This window comes from Calidris pugnax, unplaced genomic scaffold (genome assembly GCF_001431845.1).
Source record: "Calidris pugnax isolate Ruff unplaced genomic scaffold, ASM143184v1 scaffold68, whole genome shotgun sequence".
In the NCBI taxonomy this organism is placed as follows: Eukaryota; Metazoa; Chordata; class Aves; order Charadriiformes; family Scolopacidae; genus Calidris; species Calidris pugnax.
Genome location: NW_015090921.1, coordinates 4,870,879 through 4,889,140, shown reverse-complemented (window position 1 = coordinate 4,889,140; position 18,262 = coordinate 4,870,879). Strand labels below are relative to the sequence as shown.

The window sequence follows — 18,262 nt, the reverse complement described above, 5'->3', positions numbered from 1 at the left end:
AATCAGGCAGTTAAGTCAACTCATCCAAGTTACCACATAAGCTGCAAGCAAACTGAACCAGAAATGTCTAAGCCGTGCAGAGCAGAGAGCTTATTTTTAACCTGCTAGAGTCTGTGGGATGGATTTCATCTTGTTCAGGGTAGATTACACACTCCTCACTCTCAGAAGGTTCCAGTTCCTGAGAGAAAATCCCCTCTTCACAAGACACAAGGCGAATCACTTGGGGTCGCACACAAGACCGGTTCTCTTGGGGAGGTACTGAGCTGCCAACCTGGTTTAAAAAGAGAAAAAACTAGATATTACCAGTGTTTTTCCTTAGGTCAGCAAGTGGCGTGCAGAGCTGGAAAGTACACATTACAGCACAGAACATGATCATAAATCTGAGATCCCAAAACACAGCACTCCTATGTCTTTCCTGTTCCTTATTCACTAAAACTGACAGACGACTACTGTGGTTTCCTATTTTGTTTCCTGTTTGCAGTGCCCTAAAATTCTCTGGTAAAGTACTGGACTTCCTATCCCTCTTTGACCACACATCAGGAGCATAAGCCTCGTGGCAGCAGGTTCTTCCATTACCTTTTATAGACTGATCACACATACAGAGAAGCGTGTGGGCCACAGCTGAAAAACACTGATTTACTGCACGCAGCGAGCCCAATCTTCTTCTCAGTCATGCAGTTACGAAAAAACTCTAATGAAGTTAGGCACCAGGACAGACTGCTACTGGAAAACAGGCATTAGCTTCCTAAGGCATGAGCATGCATTACTTCTTGTGACTCATCGATACAAAGATTAAAGAGAACTTAATCAAGCACAGCCCACAACTAAGGGTGTCATACGAGCCACATTTCAGTGGCTACTGGAGTCAAGAAAATGCGCCCCAGCACAGTGAGCTAACAGGTAATCAGGTACACATCTGTAATTCCGAGCTCATCTTCTCAGCTTGTTTTTGCCATAAATAATCAGAGCTAAAAGAAAACACAAGGTGTTCCCTGTCATTGGAAAGAAACCTTGATTCCATATGGGCTCTGCTATAAGATCACATGTTGCAGGAGTACTAACTACAAAAGAGTGACCTAAACAGGTTTCTCAGAAGGCATTTAGAGCCACCTCTAAAGACAGAAAGATCGGCATCAGGTAGTAATAAAAGTAGGTAACAATAAACAGAGGCAGGACAGAGGCGTTCAGAGTAGATTCACCTCCTCAGTAACACTGCCCTTACTTTGTTGATGTGTGCAGGAAGATCTGCCTGCTCTTCTCTGTCGTCCCCGTTGCTGTTTTGAGACAGTGAGTCTCGACTGGGAGAACGGGAAATGGAGAAAGACTCCAACTGACGCAAGTCAAGCATGGATTTCACCGTCATCTCTATGTTGCTGGTGGGCTGCGACCAGCGCCCGCGCTGCCGGGGCATTTTGCTCATTGGTGCCTCTGAGCGCTGGATCGCCGCTATCTCTTTGGCCTGAAAGAAATGGAAAGAAAAGCAGACTTTGGGACTGAGTTCCGCTGAGGGAAAAAAAAAGGAGAGAAAACACAAGAGCCACAGACAAACACAATTACGTCCATCTCCATAAAAGCCCCAAAGCTGTCTGTGAGACAGCTTAAAATTCCTCCTGTAATCATAAAGCATTCAAATAAAGATGATAATTTCGTTGCTGCTTAACTGAACATTTAAATCCCTTGCTTGGATCCAACTCTACAATCAGCTTCAGCACTATGTGACATTCAGGCCAGAAATGAAGGGGACAAAAGCATAACATCTGGGAAAAAGATGTAATAAACCCACGTGAAACTGTCTCTTATCTAGGCTCTCTTTTGCCATCCCCAAGTCATTCTTCAGAGGCTCCTCAATGGTTTCCCACTGCAGCTGCACCTTTCCCACCAGTGAGAATGAAGTTTTTAATCTCCAGGGGAATTTCTATTTCAGTTTCCTTATGACAAGAAATGCAACGTGAAGGTTTAGTAACTCACCCTCCTCATTTCCCAATGGGAAAGGCTTCTTGAGAGAGTAAGGTCTGGATCTGGAAAGGGAAAAAGATATATACCTAGTTTACATCCTTGGCCAACAGTCCAGCTTTTTAAAGATCTTTTACCTCATCCTTCCTCAAAGGCAGCATTCCTACGCTTTTTGAACCAGCAGAACACTGCCAACACATGCTTTCCCATAGGCTACCAAATAATTGCATCCAAATTTTAATGGAAACATACTCTTTTACGTAGTATTTTCACTGACTCAGCAGACCCACTGCAGAACATCTGCCACAGAACGGTGCAGTGGCCCACCAAAGGCTTAGGAAAAAACCCTGCTCCGATACACAGTAGCATCTGTGGTAAAAATACCTCAAATTTGTAATGGTAATCTTGATTGTCAGTTTTATCAGACATCTCTAGAATCCTTGTGGACTTCTAATAGCTTGTAGACCCAAGCCCAGGACACTAACTCAAAATTTGTTTGGCCAGTTGGAACTAGCAAGAAACTTAGCAATTTAACAACTGGATTCCTCATCAGAGAACTCCCAAATGCACCCCTCTTTAGATGCAGAAATGGGTAACTCCACATTACCCACTAGTGTCGAGCCATCTGTTTCTGTCTTGGTCTTTCTCTTTCTGCCCATATCTGAGCCAGTGTCTCTCATCTTCCTCCCACTTCACATTCATGCCATTTTTCTCCATCTCTGTCCATGCCCCTCTCCCATCTATACCTGAGTCTCTCTCAGTGCTGCAGTTGGACTGAAGATGGAAAGACTGCAGCCCACGTAGCTCATCTTCATCATTCCCTTCGTCTTCACCATCCTTGTCACTGTCTGATGAGAGCGCAGGCACAGAGGACAGGGCAGAGATGGACTCGTGCCTGGAAAGCAGGAATTGGAAGGAGCATTATGGTCTATCTCAAGGATTACCCACCGTTTCAATCCCAGGCAGTTCTCCACCTTACCTCCACCCACGGTCTGCAGGCTGCCTCAACTCTCCCCAACAGCCCTCGCTCTAGCAAAACCCATCTCTGAGAAACAGGGCAAGCTAAACCCTCCACAAAGGTGTGCAGAGCCTGCCGCAGCAGTTCTCTCGTGTGTGTGGAATGATAATAGAAATCAGAACAGAAGTAAATGAGTAAGTCAAGTGGAATGAAACTTGCCCTTCTATTTCAGACCCCACCAATTCATAAGGTCAGTACCACAGAGCATATTTGAAAGGCAAATATTTTTCCTACCCTTAAGCGTTTCCTCTCTGGAACTGTTTTACACATCAAAAATGCCATAGAGATACTCCCTGTTTGCCAGCCATTGGGTATATGGCAAATTATCACATAAGAGACAGGCTCCTATCAAGGATTGCACCCCGCAGAACCTGCAGGCACAGCCCACGCACCATAAGAGTGCTGTGCTGCCTTTTTCAGCCTTCAGGCAGGAGGAATAATGTAAAACATATTTGGGGCAGATCTTTAACCAAAGTGGATCAGACAAGTGTTCCCACACAGACCTCAGAGGCGCTCCCAGTATAGAATTCCCCAGTATCAATCAAGGACACTTACCAGCACCAAACCCTGTCTTCCCTCTTTCTTCTTCTCTTCCCCTTCTGCCCCTCACCCCTTCAGTCAACAGAACCAAATGAACTAACCCACTTTGGACAGTAATTGAACAAATGAAGAATGCCTAATAAATACATTTGAGCGGAGCCCGCTCCATGGCCGTGAGCTAGAGTGCCAAACTCATCATTAGTGACATTTATAGGATATCACCAGTGGGCGTTGAGTGCCAAGCATTATTCATGAAATAAAAATAGCTCATCCACCAAATACAGTGCAGCCTGGCGACAGACCAGCTTCTCCTGCAGCTGACAGATAGCAGGCAGTATGGAAACGTGGTAAGAAGTAGTTAAGCTACTTTAATCTTCTCTCTTCCCATATAGTGGCATTTCCATTTTATTAGGAGTGGCTGAGGAATAACTACCCAACCCTTTCAGATGAGCTTTGAGGTGTTCTGGCAAAAAAAAAAGGAGTGAAACTGATGGTAGTCTGATGAGTCCTCTGAAAGTGAAACGGTTTCATGTTGGCTGCCCTCCTCTACTTTTGACATTTCAGTTCATCAGTCTCTTCATCTTTTCTACTGTTTCCTTGTGTGTCCATCTTGTCACTCTCAGGTTCTTGTGCCTGAGCAGAGGAATTCCAACAGAGCTCAAGCACCACAGTACTTCTGAGGTTATGCTATGTTGCATCCAGTGAGGTACATTACATTTAAACATGGCAGGCAATATTAATTTTGTATCAGTAACTTTGACAGCGTCCTTCTGCTTGTATTCATCACAGTTGTTTGAGGAGTTCATTGAGGAAGAAAGGTTGGATTATTAGACATTTTAACATCTAACTGGCTGAATATCCCAGTGTGATGAGGTGATATGGCAAGGGAAGGTTACGCGTTTGCTAAACTCCTGTATGTATTGTCATATTAGTTTAGACATTTTAACATCTAACTGGCTGAATACCTCAGTGTTATGAGGTGATATGGCAAGAGAAGGTTACGTGTTTGCTAAACTCCTGCATGTACTGTCTTGAGGTGTTCTGGCAAAAAAAAAAGGAGTGAAACTGATGGTAGTCTGATGAGTCCTCTGAAAGTGAAACGGTTTCATGTTGGCTGCCCTCCTCTACTTTTGACATTTCAGTTCATCAGTCTCTTCATCTTTTCTACTGTTTCCTTGTGTGTCCATCTTGTCACTCTCAGGTTCTTGTGCCTGAGCAGAGGAATTCCAACAGAGCTCAAGCACCACAGTACTTCTGAGGTTATGCTATGTTGCATCCAGTGAGGTACATTACATTTAAACATGGCAGGCAATATTAATTTTGTATCAGTAACTTTGACAGCGTCCTTCTGCTTGTATTCATCACAGTTGTTTGAGGAGTTCATTGAGGAAGAAAGGTTGGATTATTAGACATTTTAACATCTAACTGGCTGAATATCCCAGTGTGATGAGGTGATATGGCAAGGGAAGGTTACGCGTTTGCTAAACTCCTGTATGTATTGTCATATTAGTATTAGTATAAATGGAGAAGGGAGGATTGCAATCAATATGTTTTATGTTACAAATATAAAGACATCCAACTCGTGACTAACAAAATTAGTAAAGGGGGGAAAAGTATGTTCCAATATCCTCAAAAGAGATAAGTAAAAGAATGCAAAACATATTTTTGAAGTCATATGGGTATTTTTTCATGCCTCAGAGGAAGTGCCAAACAAATTATGAAGTCACCTGTGTCTGATACAAATGTAAGGTTATCTTGCATTATCCCAGCAAAAAGTCATGCCCCTTTTCCACATCCTCCTTTTTACAACTCAAATATGCTTTTCAAACTCAGTCCTGTGACTTGAAGGGACACAACTGAATAGGGTTTTCAAAAGGATCCTAGGCCCACTGACTTGAAACTGAGATACTCCTGAAAATGAAACCCAGGTTCACAAGGTCTTAAGTATTTTAACTGTTGTGCTTGCACAAGTCAATCCTTCAATTTGGACTTCACTACTTTCTCCTTTCTTTTCCTGCCTTCCTCTATGTACTCTGGATTTTCTTCTAAGCCCCTCTGTTGCACAGATCTCCTCACTAATCTTTCTCGGTTCTTGTTCATGCTTAAATGAAAGTCAGAGTAATGTAGGGTGAGGGTTTCAAGCTCAGGAGCTGCTTGAAATAAGCTCCAAATAAGCACCACCCAAGAGCACTCTGAAAGTGAAGGAATAAGACTTCTGGGTTTTGCTGAATTCCTGCTGAGAGCAGGTTCAGCCAAACCCCAACAAAGCATCATTATACCAGAATGAATGTTTCAGAGCACTATCCCAGCACAGCATGTACAGACATGCCTAATTCTCATGATACATGTGACTCAGAGGAAGGATTTTAATTGTCCTTTCTCTTGTCTTCTTCCTTTGCTGAGGAACTATTCCATTCTCGTACCATGCCTGGGCCTCGTTCTGTACAGATGGGCAGAGTCAGCTCCCAGTTTCTGAAGGGTCTGCCAGTATGGTGGTCAATGGAAGAGATGAACAGAAAGTCTTCAGGACACACTTATAGATTTAAAAGTGCCAGTTGAGAAAGTCTTCAGGATGCGTATATAGACTTAAAAGTACCACATGTCCTTATGGAGATCTGGTATTAAGACATCTGATATTAGGTACTCTGTATTCTTTTCCGTGTCCTGAATTCAACCCCTTTCTTTCCTTAAAACAAAACAAAACAGACAGGAATGGCAACTATCCACTTAAAGTGGTATGTTGTCCGCATTCCCAGTCTCATCTTGTGCTACTTCAACCCTCAGCTTTTGGGGCCTATTTATGAAGCTGTAACATCCAATGTTGTAGGCATCACCAGCAGATTACCTTCCTCCCTCCCCACCCCGACCCCCCTCAAATGCCTAAGGGATTTGAAAAGCAAATTACCCAGCTTTTCCCCACAGAAGGATGACAGTGCTGCTGACTTCAGAGTTTCCCCGGTGGTACAACTGCAGTAGTTCAGCACGGACTCAGGCACCCCTTCTGATCTGGCATCAAAACCCTGCCCCATTCTGAGCCCTGGAAACCACACAGCTTTCTTGGACTGGAGCAAAACCTCACTGAGAATTTGGTAAGGAGCTCTTCTTTCCAAATATATCTGAGGACTCAAAAGTACTTCTTCAGCATACATATATTAGTTTGAGACAATTTAATTAGGGTAATTTTTCTATCTCCTGCTATTTATATCAAAGCTTCAATGAAAGTCGCAGAAAAAGTGACTTTTAAAATAATAATATACAAGTGCTCAGCTAAAACATGATTATAAGCCCTGCAAACATTCCACAGTAAAATCAATTTAAAACTTTCCTTCCAAAAATTTGAGACAAGCTTTTCTAAACAGAAGTGCATACTTGGAACAAATTCAAAACTGTATTAAAAGGCCTTTACACAGTTCCTTCTCTGAAAATATAAATGCCTCAAAACCAAAATGTACCAGCAGTATCAGCTGAGTACAAGTTCTATCATCCCAAACAAGCAAAGCTCCTCACATTCAGCAGATGAGAGAAAAGCCCCTATCTGCAATTATTACAAACAGAGGCAGAAGTGGAGGCTGTCAGGGGCACTATGGAGAACTGTGGGTCATACAGCTCAGATTAGTTCCAAAATAATCCAAAGTCCCATAAAGGCAAGTCAAAAATCCTTCAGAGGAGAAACTTTAGTCTCTCTAGAAGTTTTTGGAGGAACTGAAAATGCTGTGACTTTTCAGTATGGGGAGAAGGTTGGACGGAGAAAGGTTATGACAGACGTTTACAAAGCTGTGGGGACTACAGATAGCTGGATGCAGAGCTATAGTTCACCAAAGCTAACAATATTCAGAACCAGGGAGCTTTCAGCAGAACTAGCAGGAGTGTGGTTTAATATAGACGTTAAAAGTCCTTCTTTCCACAGAGAGCAGTAAAGTTCTGGAACTTGCCACCACAGGAGGTTGCAGAGCCAGACAATATTACAAAGTTCAAAAAGGATTTATACAAATTCATTGGACAATGGGCCTATGACCAAATACTAAGTGGAACAGGCAGAGAAGTACCCCCTTAACATCCCTGATACAGCAATTGAGAACGAGGCAAATAGACCATAAAGGTCCATATAGCAAAGCTCTCACAGCGTCTCGCTAAATAGCATCTTCCATTGCCACTGTCACAGGCTTCATGAAGCATTGGTTTGACCCCAAAAGGCATTTTTATTCTCCAGATGTTATTCACCTGGGCCAATCCCTTCCCTGCCAGTCACAGGTGGATCGAGACAGCACCGTCTTGAAGTGGAAATCTTCATCTCCCCACTGCCACCTCAGCTCAGTTTTGTTTCCCCAGTATTATTTCAATTATTCATCTTGTCATACATTCATATAATGAGACTCAGAGAATATACCAGTACCCCCCCAACATTCTAGCAATACTATTCAAGAGAAAATATCACATAACAAATGACACATCACCAGACAGTGACCTTTCTCATACTACTGTGAGACCTTTTGAGACAACAGCTTTACACCACAAGGTGCAACCCACCTCCACTGCAATCTACACAGACAGACTTTGGAAACTCAACCAGAACAGGTACAAGGCATCTAGAAAACCAGTCTTACTAAGGTTCGTTAGTTTTTCTTCTCCCACCTCAGTAATGCTGGTCCAATAGGCTCTTCTTCCATATTCAGTCCCAATCCAAAAATGCTCCGCAGTTATGCCTTTGCTGATCTCCAGTGACCACAGTGGTCGATCAAAACTGAAAACAAGCTTTCAAAGCTGACCAAACAAGTAGATTCCAGGCTTGCAAGGAGGTTACCAAACAAGTTTAAATTAAAGTGCTGGGCTTGGCATGGCACTAACACCGCCCTTCAGCAAGCGTCTGTGACGGAAACAAGTATCACCTCACGCGGAAGAGGACTGGGATTATCTGTCACAGGCTGAGCCTCGGTAGGGCAAGGCTGCAGCTGCTGGAATAATGGAGACTCTGCTATAAAAAGCACATTGCTTGACACCTCCAGAATTTTGGCTCGAAAAAAGGCTTCCTGAGCTCTCCCAGCATCGTTACCGAAAACACTTATTAGACGAGACTCATTTCAAGAACAAGCAGATCAAAACTTTCCCAGTTGCAACTATGCAGACAGACTTGTTTCAACATTACTTGCTCCCAAAGGGAGTGGGAAGGTCCTTGTGATAATCAACATAACAACCAGTGTGTAAGTCCTCCAATGCTTTGGCACTTTTATAACCAGAACTCAATTTTTAGTCATTTGGAGGAGGAAAACTGTGGGACATGGCATCCAAAAATCTGCACTTGTCCTTTTTTGCCCACTTTGATCCCGTATCTGCTCGGTCAGGACTCTCTCCTGCATTGCTTACAGTCAAATTAGTCTCAGCTACTTACTATCTACAGAGAAACCAAATACATTACACTAATAATCCATAATCCCCTGTCACTCTTGCTCTGTTTAAAAGCAGATTCTGTGTTTAAGCACCAGTTTTTAAAGAAAGGTCACCAGATAAATTTAGATCTATTCAGTTTGTAGGCTGTGGTAGTTTGTTTTTAGACACGTTGTTTACCGAGCAAAAAATAATAATATGATTTAGCTGCCAAGAACTTTTCCTGTGGAAATTATTTTTTAAGTTTATTATTTATATTATAATTATTTTTAGGTGACCTTTTCCAAAGCCTCCAGAAAAGAGGTAACAAAGAAACAGCATAATTCCCTACTGACACCGCAGAAAACCACCCTTAACTTGCATGCAGCCTAGATCCAGAGAACTTTATTCATGAAGGAGCAAGGCTTCCCTGGTGGGATGCTGTGTACTGCTAGGTATTGCCAGGTAAACTGCTTATTAAAGTTTCTGATCACATCATTAAACTAAATTAAGACACAAGGGACGTTGCATACACATAGCAATCACTGAAGCAACACTTAAGTGAGAAAGTGCCTGGAAGATCACAGCTGGGCTTCCATATCCAAAGAAGGGGGACACGAAAACCATGGCAAATCCAACAGAAGAGTAAGAGAACTTTTTGAAGACACCAGAACCTTACAGTTGAATCCCACTGCCACACTGTTCACATTGAACCCTACAAAGCCAGCCACCCCTTCTTAGTCAGCTCTGCTCACCTCATGAGTCCAGCTGTCTTGTGCGGAGGAGATTTTTCTGCCTGCTTCCCTCTCTGCTTCATGTCAGACAGTCGCTGCCGCATGTTGATGGTCATCTCCGAGCTCAGACGCCAGATGAAGATACAGCTGAAAGAGGGGAAAGGGGAGGCTGGGGTCAAGTCTCAGTTTAGTTGATTGATCTTATCAATTCCCACTGCAGAGGCAAACAAGAGCCTTTCTGTCTGTGGTGGGGAGAAACAGAAGCAGAAACAGCTTCACAGAAACTCAATCCCATCACAAGCCTCACGACACAAAAGTAAAACCTGCCTGGCAAAGACTCGCTGTGGGCGAGAGCAACCGCAGAGATATTTGCACAGACTCATCTCTGATTCTATACCTTCATTTGACTATCGGACCAACTGCTGAAGGAAATGCCATGACAGGTCTCTCCATGGTCAGCAGGATAAGTGGAGCCTACAGTCCTTTGCATCCTCTAACAGCAGCTAAGCTGCAGCCTCCGATTGCAATGATCCTCGTGGGCATGGCCTTCCTAAAGCCTGCCATCCCATGGAGTCTCTGGTCATCTAACAATGGTTAAGCTTACGTGGCAGTACTTTTTGCAGTCAGGGTACTCCTAATATTTAACTTGGACTCCCTCCAGGAACCTTCTAAGGAATTTGACTGAATTTGGTCAATGGATTCAACAGCATTCAAGAGAGGGGAAACAAACAGTGTGATCTCATTGACCTCATTTTCTTCAGAAATCCGGCTAAGAAGTAAATAAGAAAATCCTCATCACATTAGAGAATACTCTATCTCATCTTCAGCTACTAGAAAGTAAAATGACTAGCATTTTCTTTGAAATTTAACCTCGATGCTAACTAATTCTTTTCATCTCACCCATCTTTCCTGTCTAGCTGGGTGTACTTACACTGATGTAGAAACAGAGGTGGTGCTTTTACTATCATTTATAAAACCCTGCACACTACTTTGGAATCCAAAGAGGATTTAATCAAGTTCTTCAAGCCCTACCAGTGCCACCACACTCATGGGTACTTCCAGTCACCAAGGAGTTTTCAGTGAGGAGCTTTCCCCTCTTCCTTGCTAGTTTGTAAAAATTCATTTGCTCTGCCATTTTGAACAATGGCTGTGAACTTCACCTTCTAGACCCGAGACAAATGCCAAAAGCACCAGGATACTGAATGACTCCATCTTCTCCATTTTTTTCCTCTCATGAGAAGATATTTTAAAAGGTTTTATTCCCGTGCCACATAAAAAGAAAATGAAAATCTCACTTTGCAGTCTGTGGCGATTTCAATGAAAAACTGAAAATTCCCTTCTTGCCCCCCAGTGCCACTCCCTTTGTGACAAAGCTCAGGAATGTTACTCCCAGCCACTGAAGTCACACACAGACAGAGAACGCATCCCATCAACAGCGAGCATGCTGTCATCCTCCCTCCCCAGCTTTTCAGCCAGGGAAAGTGGTGAGGCACCGCATCTGGCAGCTATGGCAACCCAGGGCAGCCGCCTGCTTCCCCTCCAGCAGCAGCTCTCTCGAATGTAACAGCAACCATAACCTGCTGCTGAGAAAATGCTGAAAAGCAGGAAAAAAAAAAAAAAAAAATTCAGAAAGCAAGCCTGGCTTGTTCATTTTTTCCACCCCCACAGCTATTAAACCTAGAGATAAGCAGCAAATGGTATGAACTTGTAAATGCATTAACATTCAACACAAAGCTCTGCAGAAGCATGCTCCCACCTACCCCTTTTGCTGCTTTTTTTTTTCACCCCTTGCACTACTTTTCTTACATGGGTCTCCCAGTCCTTGTGCCTGTCTCAATCTCCATTTCTCTTTCTAGTCTCAGTTTTATTCTTTGCACATGCTGCTGTTCGTGAACTGATTGTTTTGCCTGTTCTCCTTTGAAAACCATGGTTTCTCCTCTCCTTACAGCAAAGTTCTTCATGAATCCTTTTCTTATTTCTCCTCCACACCCTTAGTGAAGAAAATGACCCTTTTGCTCATGGAAATGGTCAACAAGGGAACGCTGCACCAAATAACAAGGATCACTGGGGACCTCAAACCTTCCATGTTTCTGGAATTTGTCAGAAATCCACAAGAAAAGACCTCTTTTTCTGCAACTTTTCCCCTAATTATTTACACACACAAAAGGTAAAGAAAGAGGAAAACTAAATTCTTTACTGTTTACTTAAAGACAGAAATAAGCAACTGATGGAATCTAAGGTGATATACTGTACATTCTGTAACAATTCACCCTTTAAAACTTTTGCCAGTTCAACTGTGTTTTATTAATAGAAAATAGAAAGAAAGAGAGAGAATCTGGGTTGCTCTGGCCTTGAAATAACACTCCAGGAACCATCTTTCTCAAAGGAAAAATTTTATTCATTCAGCTGATTTAAGCATTCACCGATTCCAGAAATAGTAAGTCCACTCACCTCTACAATCTTCACATTAGGCATGTGTTCTCCTTTTACCCTTGGGCTCAGTCTGGTGATTACTTAAACTTTTGGACAGCTGATGTAGCTCACTAAATCAGCAGAAACTCAGCTGGGGGGTGCTGATGTAGTGATCTGAATCAGCTTAATGAGGGGTCAACCGCTCCACAGCTGACTTAGGGGAGCGGGGAAGAGGACTGTATGGACAGGAGGAGAGAGTGGAGACAGGCCTGTCCCTTTTGCTGCTGGAGAGGCTCATCCACCTGGTGGAACCTCACCACTGGTCAGACTGTCACAAGCTGCATTACATTACAGATCTGAAGGCTGGTAAGGAAACAGGCCACATACCTATCCCCTTTCCAGCAGGGAACAGTAGCTACACTCAGAAAATCACAAGGGAAGCACTTCACACAGGCCTCCTGTTCCATGGAAGGATAATATAAGCTCTGTGAGATTTGCCAACAGCACACATTTAGGATTCAGAAAATTCTAAGGTTCCTTTGGAATTCATAAAACATTGCTTTTTAAAAAAAATAAAAAACCAAACCCAAAAAATATCTTCCTTCAGGACACACTTTAAATCCAGCGTGAGATGACATGAGCTGGTATCACAGAGGAGCAAATCCCTCTTACCTGTCACCAGAAACAGAGATCAGATGTTTGCAGTCATTACTGAATTTCATCCCGGTTACAATCTCTGTGTGAAATAAAGCACAAGGAAAAAAATAACAAAGAACTTCTGTGAATTATTGCAGTGAGCAGAAGAGATCATTAGCCAAACAGCCTATCTGTGCTCAGAAACTCAAATTCTGATTAAAGCCAACACACTTCACACATCAATATGCCCCAATTACCATAACCATTTAACAAAGACTCTAGGCTTGACATAGAAAGGGTATCCCACTGCAAAATGAGCACGAAGACTGACACCTCCTTTTGCCTATATTAGAATAGGACCTACTGAGGGTACATCGTAACAAAATTAATATATGCTGAAAAAACAGAGACTACCTTATAGGCTAGTAGAAAAACTGTGTAAACAAATACATGGCCTGACAGGCGTGTGTGCTTGTGTCCTGCAGTGCAAAATGAGGTCTGAAAAAAGTTGAGATTGCAATGAAATAAGCTATTACAACTTCATCCAGCCATAACCTCCTCCAAAATAGCCATTGGGTAAACTTTGGTGTGGCAGAACCTTCAGAAAGCTTTGCCTAGTATCAGACCCTGCTATATAGTCATCAACAGAAAAAACAAATAAATGCATTTCCAGAGGTTTACATTCCTTACCTGAATGTCCATACATGGTTGCAACACACTCGCCAGAATAGAAATCAAAGATGGAGAGGTTCTTGTCCGAACAACTGGTGGCAATATAAAGACCAGAGGGATCTGTTTGCACCTGGTTTAGGAGATAAGAGAAGGACAAAGCACGAGTGAGAAAGTGCCTTGAAACTGCATGAAAATGGTCGAGAATACCCAAGGCAGTCATAGCAGTTAAAAGAATAAAATGCAAGTAGATAGTAGAATAAAATGCACAGGACTCCAATTGAGTACTGTTAAAAAGTATCTCCAACTTTATCACAGACTAAAGGTACTTACATTAAATGCCTTCATGACTATGAAGGCACCACCACCAATGGACAGATTTATACCTCTCTCTCCTACCTCCTTTTAATCACTAGGGTCTTACTTTCTTCTATCTTAAGATCAAAATAAAACAGAACCCCACATGCCAAAACACTTCCCCCCCAAAAAAAATAATCAGAGCTGACAGAGTTAAGTGAAATATTTGAAATAATGATAACCCTTCTTGGTTATGTTTATTTTGTTGCTGTATCTTTTGTTTTGCATGTCACTGGGTTCTACTTGTTAAACTGCAATCCCTCAGAACAACATACCAAGAAAGTTTAAATTTCAGAGACACCCATAATCACTTGGTTACATAATTGTCCTAAAAACTAACAAAGCAACATTAAAAATAATTGAGATTCCATACTTGAGCTACACATTAAAAAAAAAACAACAAAACCATAAAGGATATTAAAAATATAAAATCCAGCTCACAGGAACATTTCATGGTTTGTGGTTGGAGAAAGATATAATCAAGCACCTGAACTTACAGCAATGAAGCGTAGCATCAATTTATCATTTTCATTACTCTGGCTTATAAAAAAAACTTTGTAGGAATTATAATAGGCAAAGAGAAAGAGAATTTATCTTTCTCTGTAAAACAGAAGAGGTGACACTGAACAAAGCTGTTTGCTTTCCTCTCCCTTTTTTCCCAGTTATTTACACCCACCAATAATACTGCTCGCCTGTGCAGCTGAACAGAAATACTTGGTTTAAAAAGTAGAAAAGTTATCAGTCACAGCAAATACGATGAAGCAGCTCAGTTGGCAACTTAACTTGAGAGATATTTTGGTTGTGTCAACTGGTCTTCACCCTTTAAAGACAAGAATGCAATTCTTCCACATCCCTATGTGCTGGCATCACTCTTAATGCTGGATCTTTAACACACTTGGTTTACCAGGGGAAGCCCAGGACAGTGGCAGAAGGTGGCATGCTCCCCTACCCAAAGACCTGGATGCACTCAGTGGCTGGGAAACACCAACAGACTCTAAGAGGTTATCCAGCACTCCCAACACCCAAAGAACATGGGCTTTCCAGGGCAGATGCTACTTAGTTTCATCAACTCATAAAGAGTTTCACTTGTATGGCCCTCTGGCAACCACAAATTTCTCAAACACTGCTCAACAGGCAGCTCCACCTTAAAAATCCAAACAAAAATACTCAGAAAAGCCAGACTGAGCTCTCCGGAGTAAAATATTAAAGTAAATGGACTAAATCATCTCCTGGCAGATATTGGTAAAGTTGTACTTGCTTTTACAAGCATGGGCTTGTGCCTCACTTCAAAAAACAGGACAGAGAAGTTATACATCGACTTCAGCATTCATTGACTCTCTTCCTGTTTTAGCCTGATGGAATTTGAATGCATTGCCAGCCCTTAAGGATGGAGGAAGAAGGAAGCAACAGGAGGATAAGGGACAAAGTATGGAGCAAGAAAAAAAAAAAGATACTGTGTTCAGATTTGCATTTCATTTTCTTAGCCCTGAGTGGCATTCAGAAGAGCTGGAAAAAAGGAAAACCAGCTTACTTTGATGAGGGTACCATCTTCACCTTGGGATCCTTTGTAAAGCTTCTTCTGCTTCCCACTGCTTATGTTGAAAACCCTGAGGTAAATGACAGAAGACAACATTGCTCATTTTGCCCAGCTACTGCTCTGTGGCTCTTGTCACCAGGATCCTTTCCTTCTTCTGCTCCTCATTCCACATGAGATGCAGGGAACAGGGCCAAGCCAGAGGAAATGGAAAAGTGACCTCTATGAACTATAATCACCAATCATTTAAATGGTTGAAGAAACAACCTCAAAAGCAATGTAGGGGCCCAAGAATGGATGATATGAGGTAAAGCAGATTATCTGAATTAAAATTAAGGCTTGATTCTCAAACCAATAATCAAAAACAAGCATTATGGCAATGAAGGAGAGGTCAAATGTGAGGGAGAAAACCATGGCTTGTAATGGCTGTGCATGATTATGAAGCAGGGATGGCTTTTACTAAGCTTCAGTCAGTCCTCGCTGCTATAAAAATACCTGTGGCTCCTTCCTACTAAAGAAAAGGTTAAGAGAGCAAGACCCTTTATTTACATTAGAATACAAAACCAAATTACATTCAGCAGTAGTATTTAGCTGTGACCAAAGCGCTTGGCATCTCACCCAGGTACAACAGGAGGAGACACACAACTACAGAGATTCTCCTTTGCTTTGAAGGTAGAAGCAGACAGATTGGAGAAATGGATTAAAAAGGAGCAGAGAATGGATTCCACTTGTCCAAAGACAGTCACACCTAGCTCAATTTTAGGTTCCTACAGTCCCATCTATTCTGCAGAACCTCACAGCTTCTCCCTAAGCACACATTTAAAAGCAAAAATTATCACAGTGCAGAAGTTCTTTCCCCACAGCTCAGTGATGTGCCAAGGAAGGCACACTTTCCTTCCCAGCTGAAAGGCTTTGCTCTGCAGAGCAACCCAGCAAGAAGCTTTAAGTCTCACTGGCATTTGCATATACCCACAGCTTTTCATCAGTGAGGGGAAACGCAGAGTTCAACCTCACAGCGCGTGAGGTGAGTTCTCAGATCTGTCTGAAAATTCTACATCAAAGAACCTAAAGGAACAATGATGGAGATGGGGCTGCCTTGGCCAACTCATTTACGACTGCAAAAATATTTTCAAGACAAGAAGTAAACGAACCTGATGTTACGATCCTGGCATCCAATAGCTGCATATTTCCAGCTGGGGTCCACATCCATGTCATACAGAGTAGTCTTCCTAACAATGTGATGTGTTCGGGTAAACTGGACCCCTTCTCCTGTCTAAGGATGTGGATAAACACGTGTCAAAATCAAGTAGTTAACACACTACTAGAAACTTTGAAATACAGATGAGTCCTCTCACACAGCCAGCACAAACCAACCCTTCCCACTAACCAGGTCTGCTGGGAGTAGCTGGGACTGGAGGCACAATGAAGTCCTCTCCAGCCCACACTCTTTCACAACTCCTCACAATAGCCCTGGCAGCAAAAGAAAAGCAGATTTCCTAACAGTTCTCCATTTTGCATCTTGCTGAGAGAGGTCAGGCTGGGAGCAGCTGTGTGCTTCACAGAACTAGTCCTCTGAATGTAATCTCTCTTGCATTGAGTACCAGTGGGGGACACAGGCTGAAATAGCAACAAGCTCATACAGAAACTCTGATATCACTCTTCAAAGTAGTTCTTTTGTGCGGAGATTTTTTTTTTTTAAAGTTCACAAAAAATTGTAATAAGGTTACCTTCTGCGCAGTGCGGAAATAGATGCTCTTGTCTGCCCCACAGCTTATCATTCTCACTTTCCCATCATTGGCTGGAACAAAAAGGCAGGAGTCAATCAAAAGATAAACAAAAATACAGGGTGGAAGAAATGTTTCAGTTTATATCACTGCTCTTTTATTACAGTCCTGATGAGCTAAGACTGACTCCTAGCTAAGCAGCAGGATGCTGCAGCAGAACAGAAGCCCCTTCTCCAGGACAGCTTATATTAACACTAACAGTGCACAAGGCCTTTATACAGAGACTTTACACAACAGAGTAGAATGCAATTCTGTCTTCTCCCCCAGCAGAGAATGAGCATGTGAGCAGACCGTGTGCCACAGCACCCTGTGGCAATATGACATGTTCATGCTCAGTGTGAGCTGAAAGTGAGCAACAGGCACTTTCCAGTTCTCAAAGTCAAGTCATGTGTTTCTTGCTGCCCTTTCTTAGTGCAGGGTCAGGCTTCCCTTCTTCTCCGAGCACTCTTTCCTAACCAACCTGCTCCTTCAGCAAAGCAACACCTGATAAAACTCCACGTAATGAAGACGGATCCAAGATCACACAAGTCCACTTGAACTGCACCCACTTGAGAGTGACTTCGGAGATCCTCTGATATGAAGCTTCAACAAGGTCCCTGTCCTTCATCCTAGAACCCCAACTGAGCTATACCACAGCAGCACTGCAGCCACACAGGTGCCTGATTACAGGTCCTACTGATCTGAATCCTGACCCTGATCCATAGACTCATCTTCCCAATTTGAATCTGAACCTGCCTTGCTGCTACGGGTTTGCCTGGCAGGCACTGAACTGTGGCTGGCCACTATCTCCAGACTGATCCTGACCTGCCTTACCACTATGGTTTCATCTGGTGACCTGGACTAATGGCTGGGTCCAGTTACTGTCACTGCACTTGATCCGTTCCACCTCACTCAGGTACTGTGGGACTTTCCCATTGCCAGTGAAGCCACTGCCTTTGCCTGTCTTACTGTCACCCTTGGTGCTGGCTTCCCCCTGGCAGAGCAGCCCACCCTTGCTGTTCCCCAGCAATAGTACAACACACCACAGTGATGTCTGACCATCAGTAGTGTAACTGAGTGCTGGGGATGCAATGTGCTCCATGAACACCATGAACGCTAAATCTTACATTGGTTCAAATGACAAATGACAAATTTACTTAAGACTAGTTAATCCCAAAATGTTTTTTTTTTTGAGGGTTTGGGAATGTGTTTGGAGGATGACTGTTTCGTAGCTCTCCTCACTAAGAGCAGAGTGTAGCCATCTAACATCAGTTAAAGGGAGTAA

The 18,262-nt window shown here is 42.8% G+C and overlaps 1 protein-coding gene across 3 annotated transcripts in view; it reads right to left on the bottom strand.

The window, feature by feature from the left end:
* MAPKBP1 (mitogen-activated protein kinase binding protein 1) overlaps positions 1 to 18,262 on the bottom strand; it is a 100,685-nt gene that overhangs the window by 12,475 nt on the left and 69,948 nt on the right. For all 3 annotated transcript variants that reach the window (XM_014950326.1, XM_014950328.1, XM_014950327.1), the window contains 10 exons: positions 16,942 to 17,012; positions 16,366 to 16,487; positions 15,212 to 15,287; positions 13,345 to 13,456; positions 12,691 to 12,754; positions 9,628 to 9,753; positions 2,700 to 2,848; positions 1,969 to 2,018; positions 1,223 to 1,459; positions 102 to 271 (listed from right to left, as the gene is read on the bottom strand). In XM_014950326.1, coding sequence (XP_014805812.1) covers positions 102 to 271; positions 1,223 to 1,459; positions 1,969 to 2,018; positions 2,700 to 2,848; positions 9,628 to 9,753; positions 12,691 to 12,754; positions 13,345 to 13,456; positions 15,212 to 15,287; positions 16,366 to 16,487; positions 16,942 to 17,012 — 1,177 coding nt within the window. The remainder of the gene's footprint in view (positions 1 to 101; positions 272 to 1,222; positions 1,460 to 1,968; positions 2,019 to 2,699; positions 2,849 to 9,627; positions 9,754 to 12,690; positions 12,755 to 13,344; positions 13,457 to 15,211; positions 15,288 to 16,365; positions 16,488 to 16,941; positions 17,013 to 18,262) is intronic.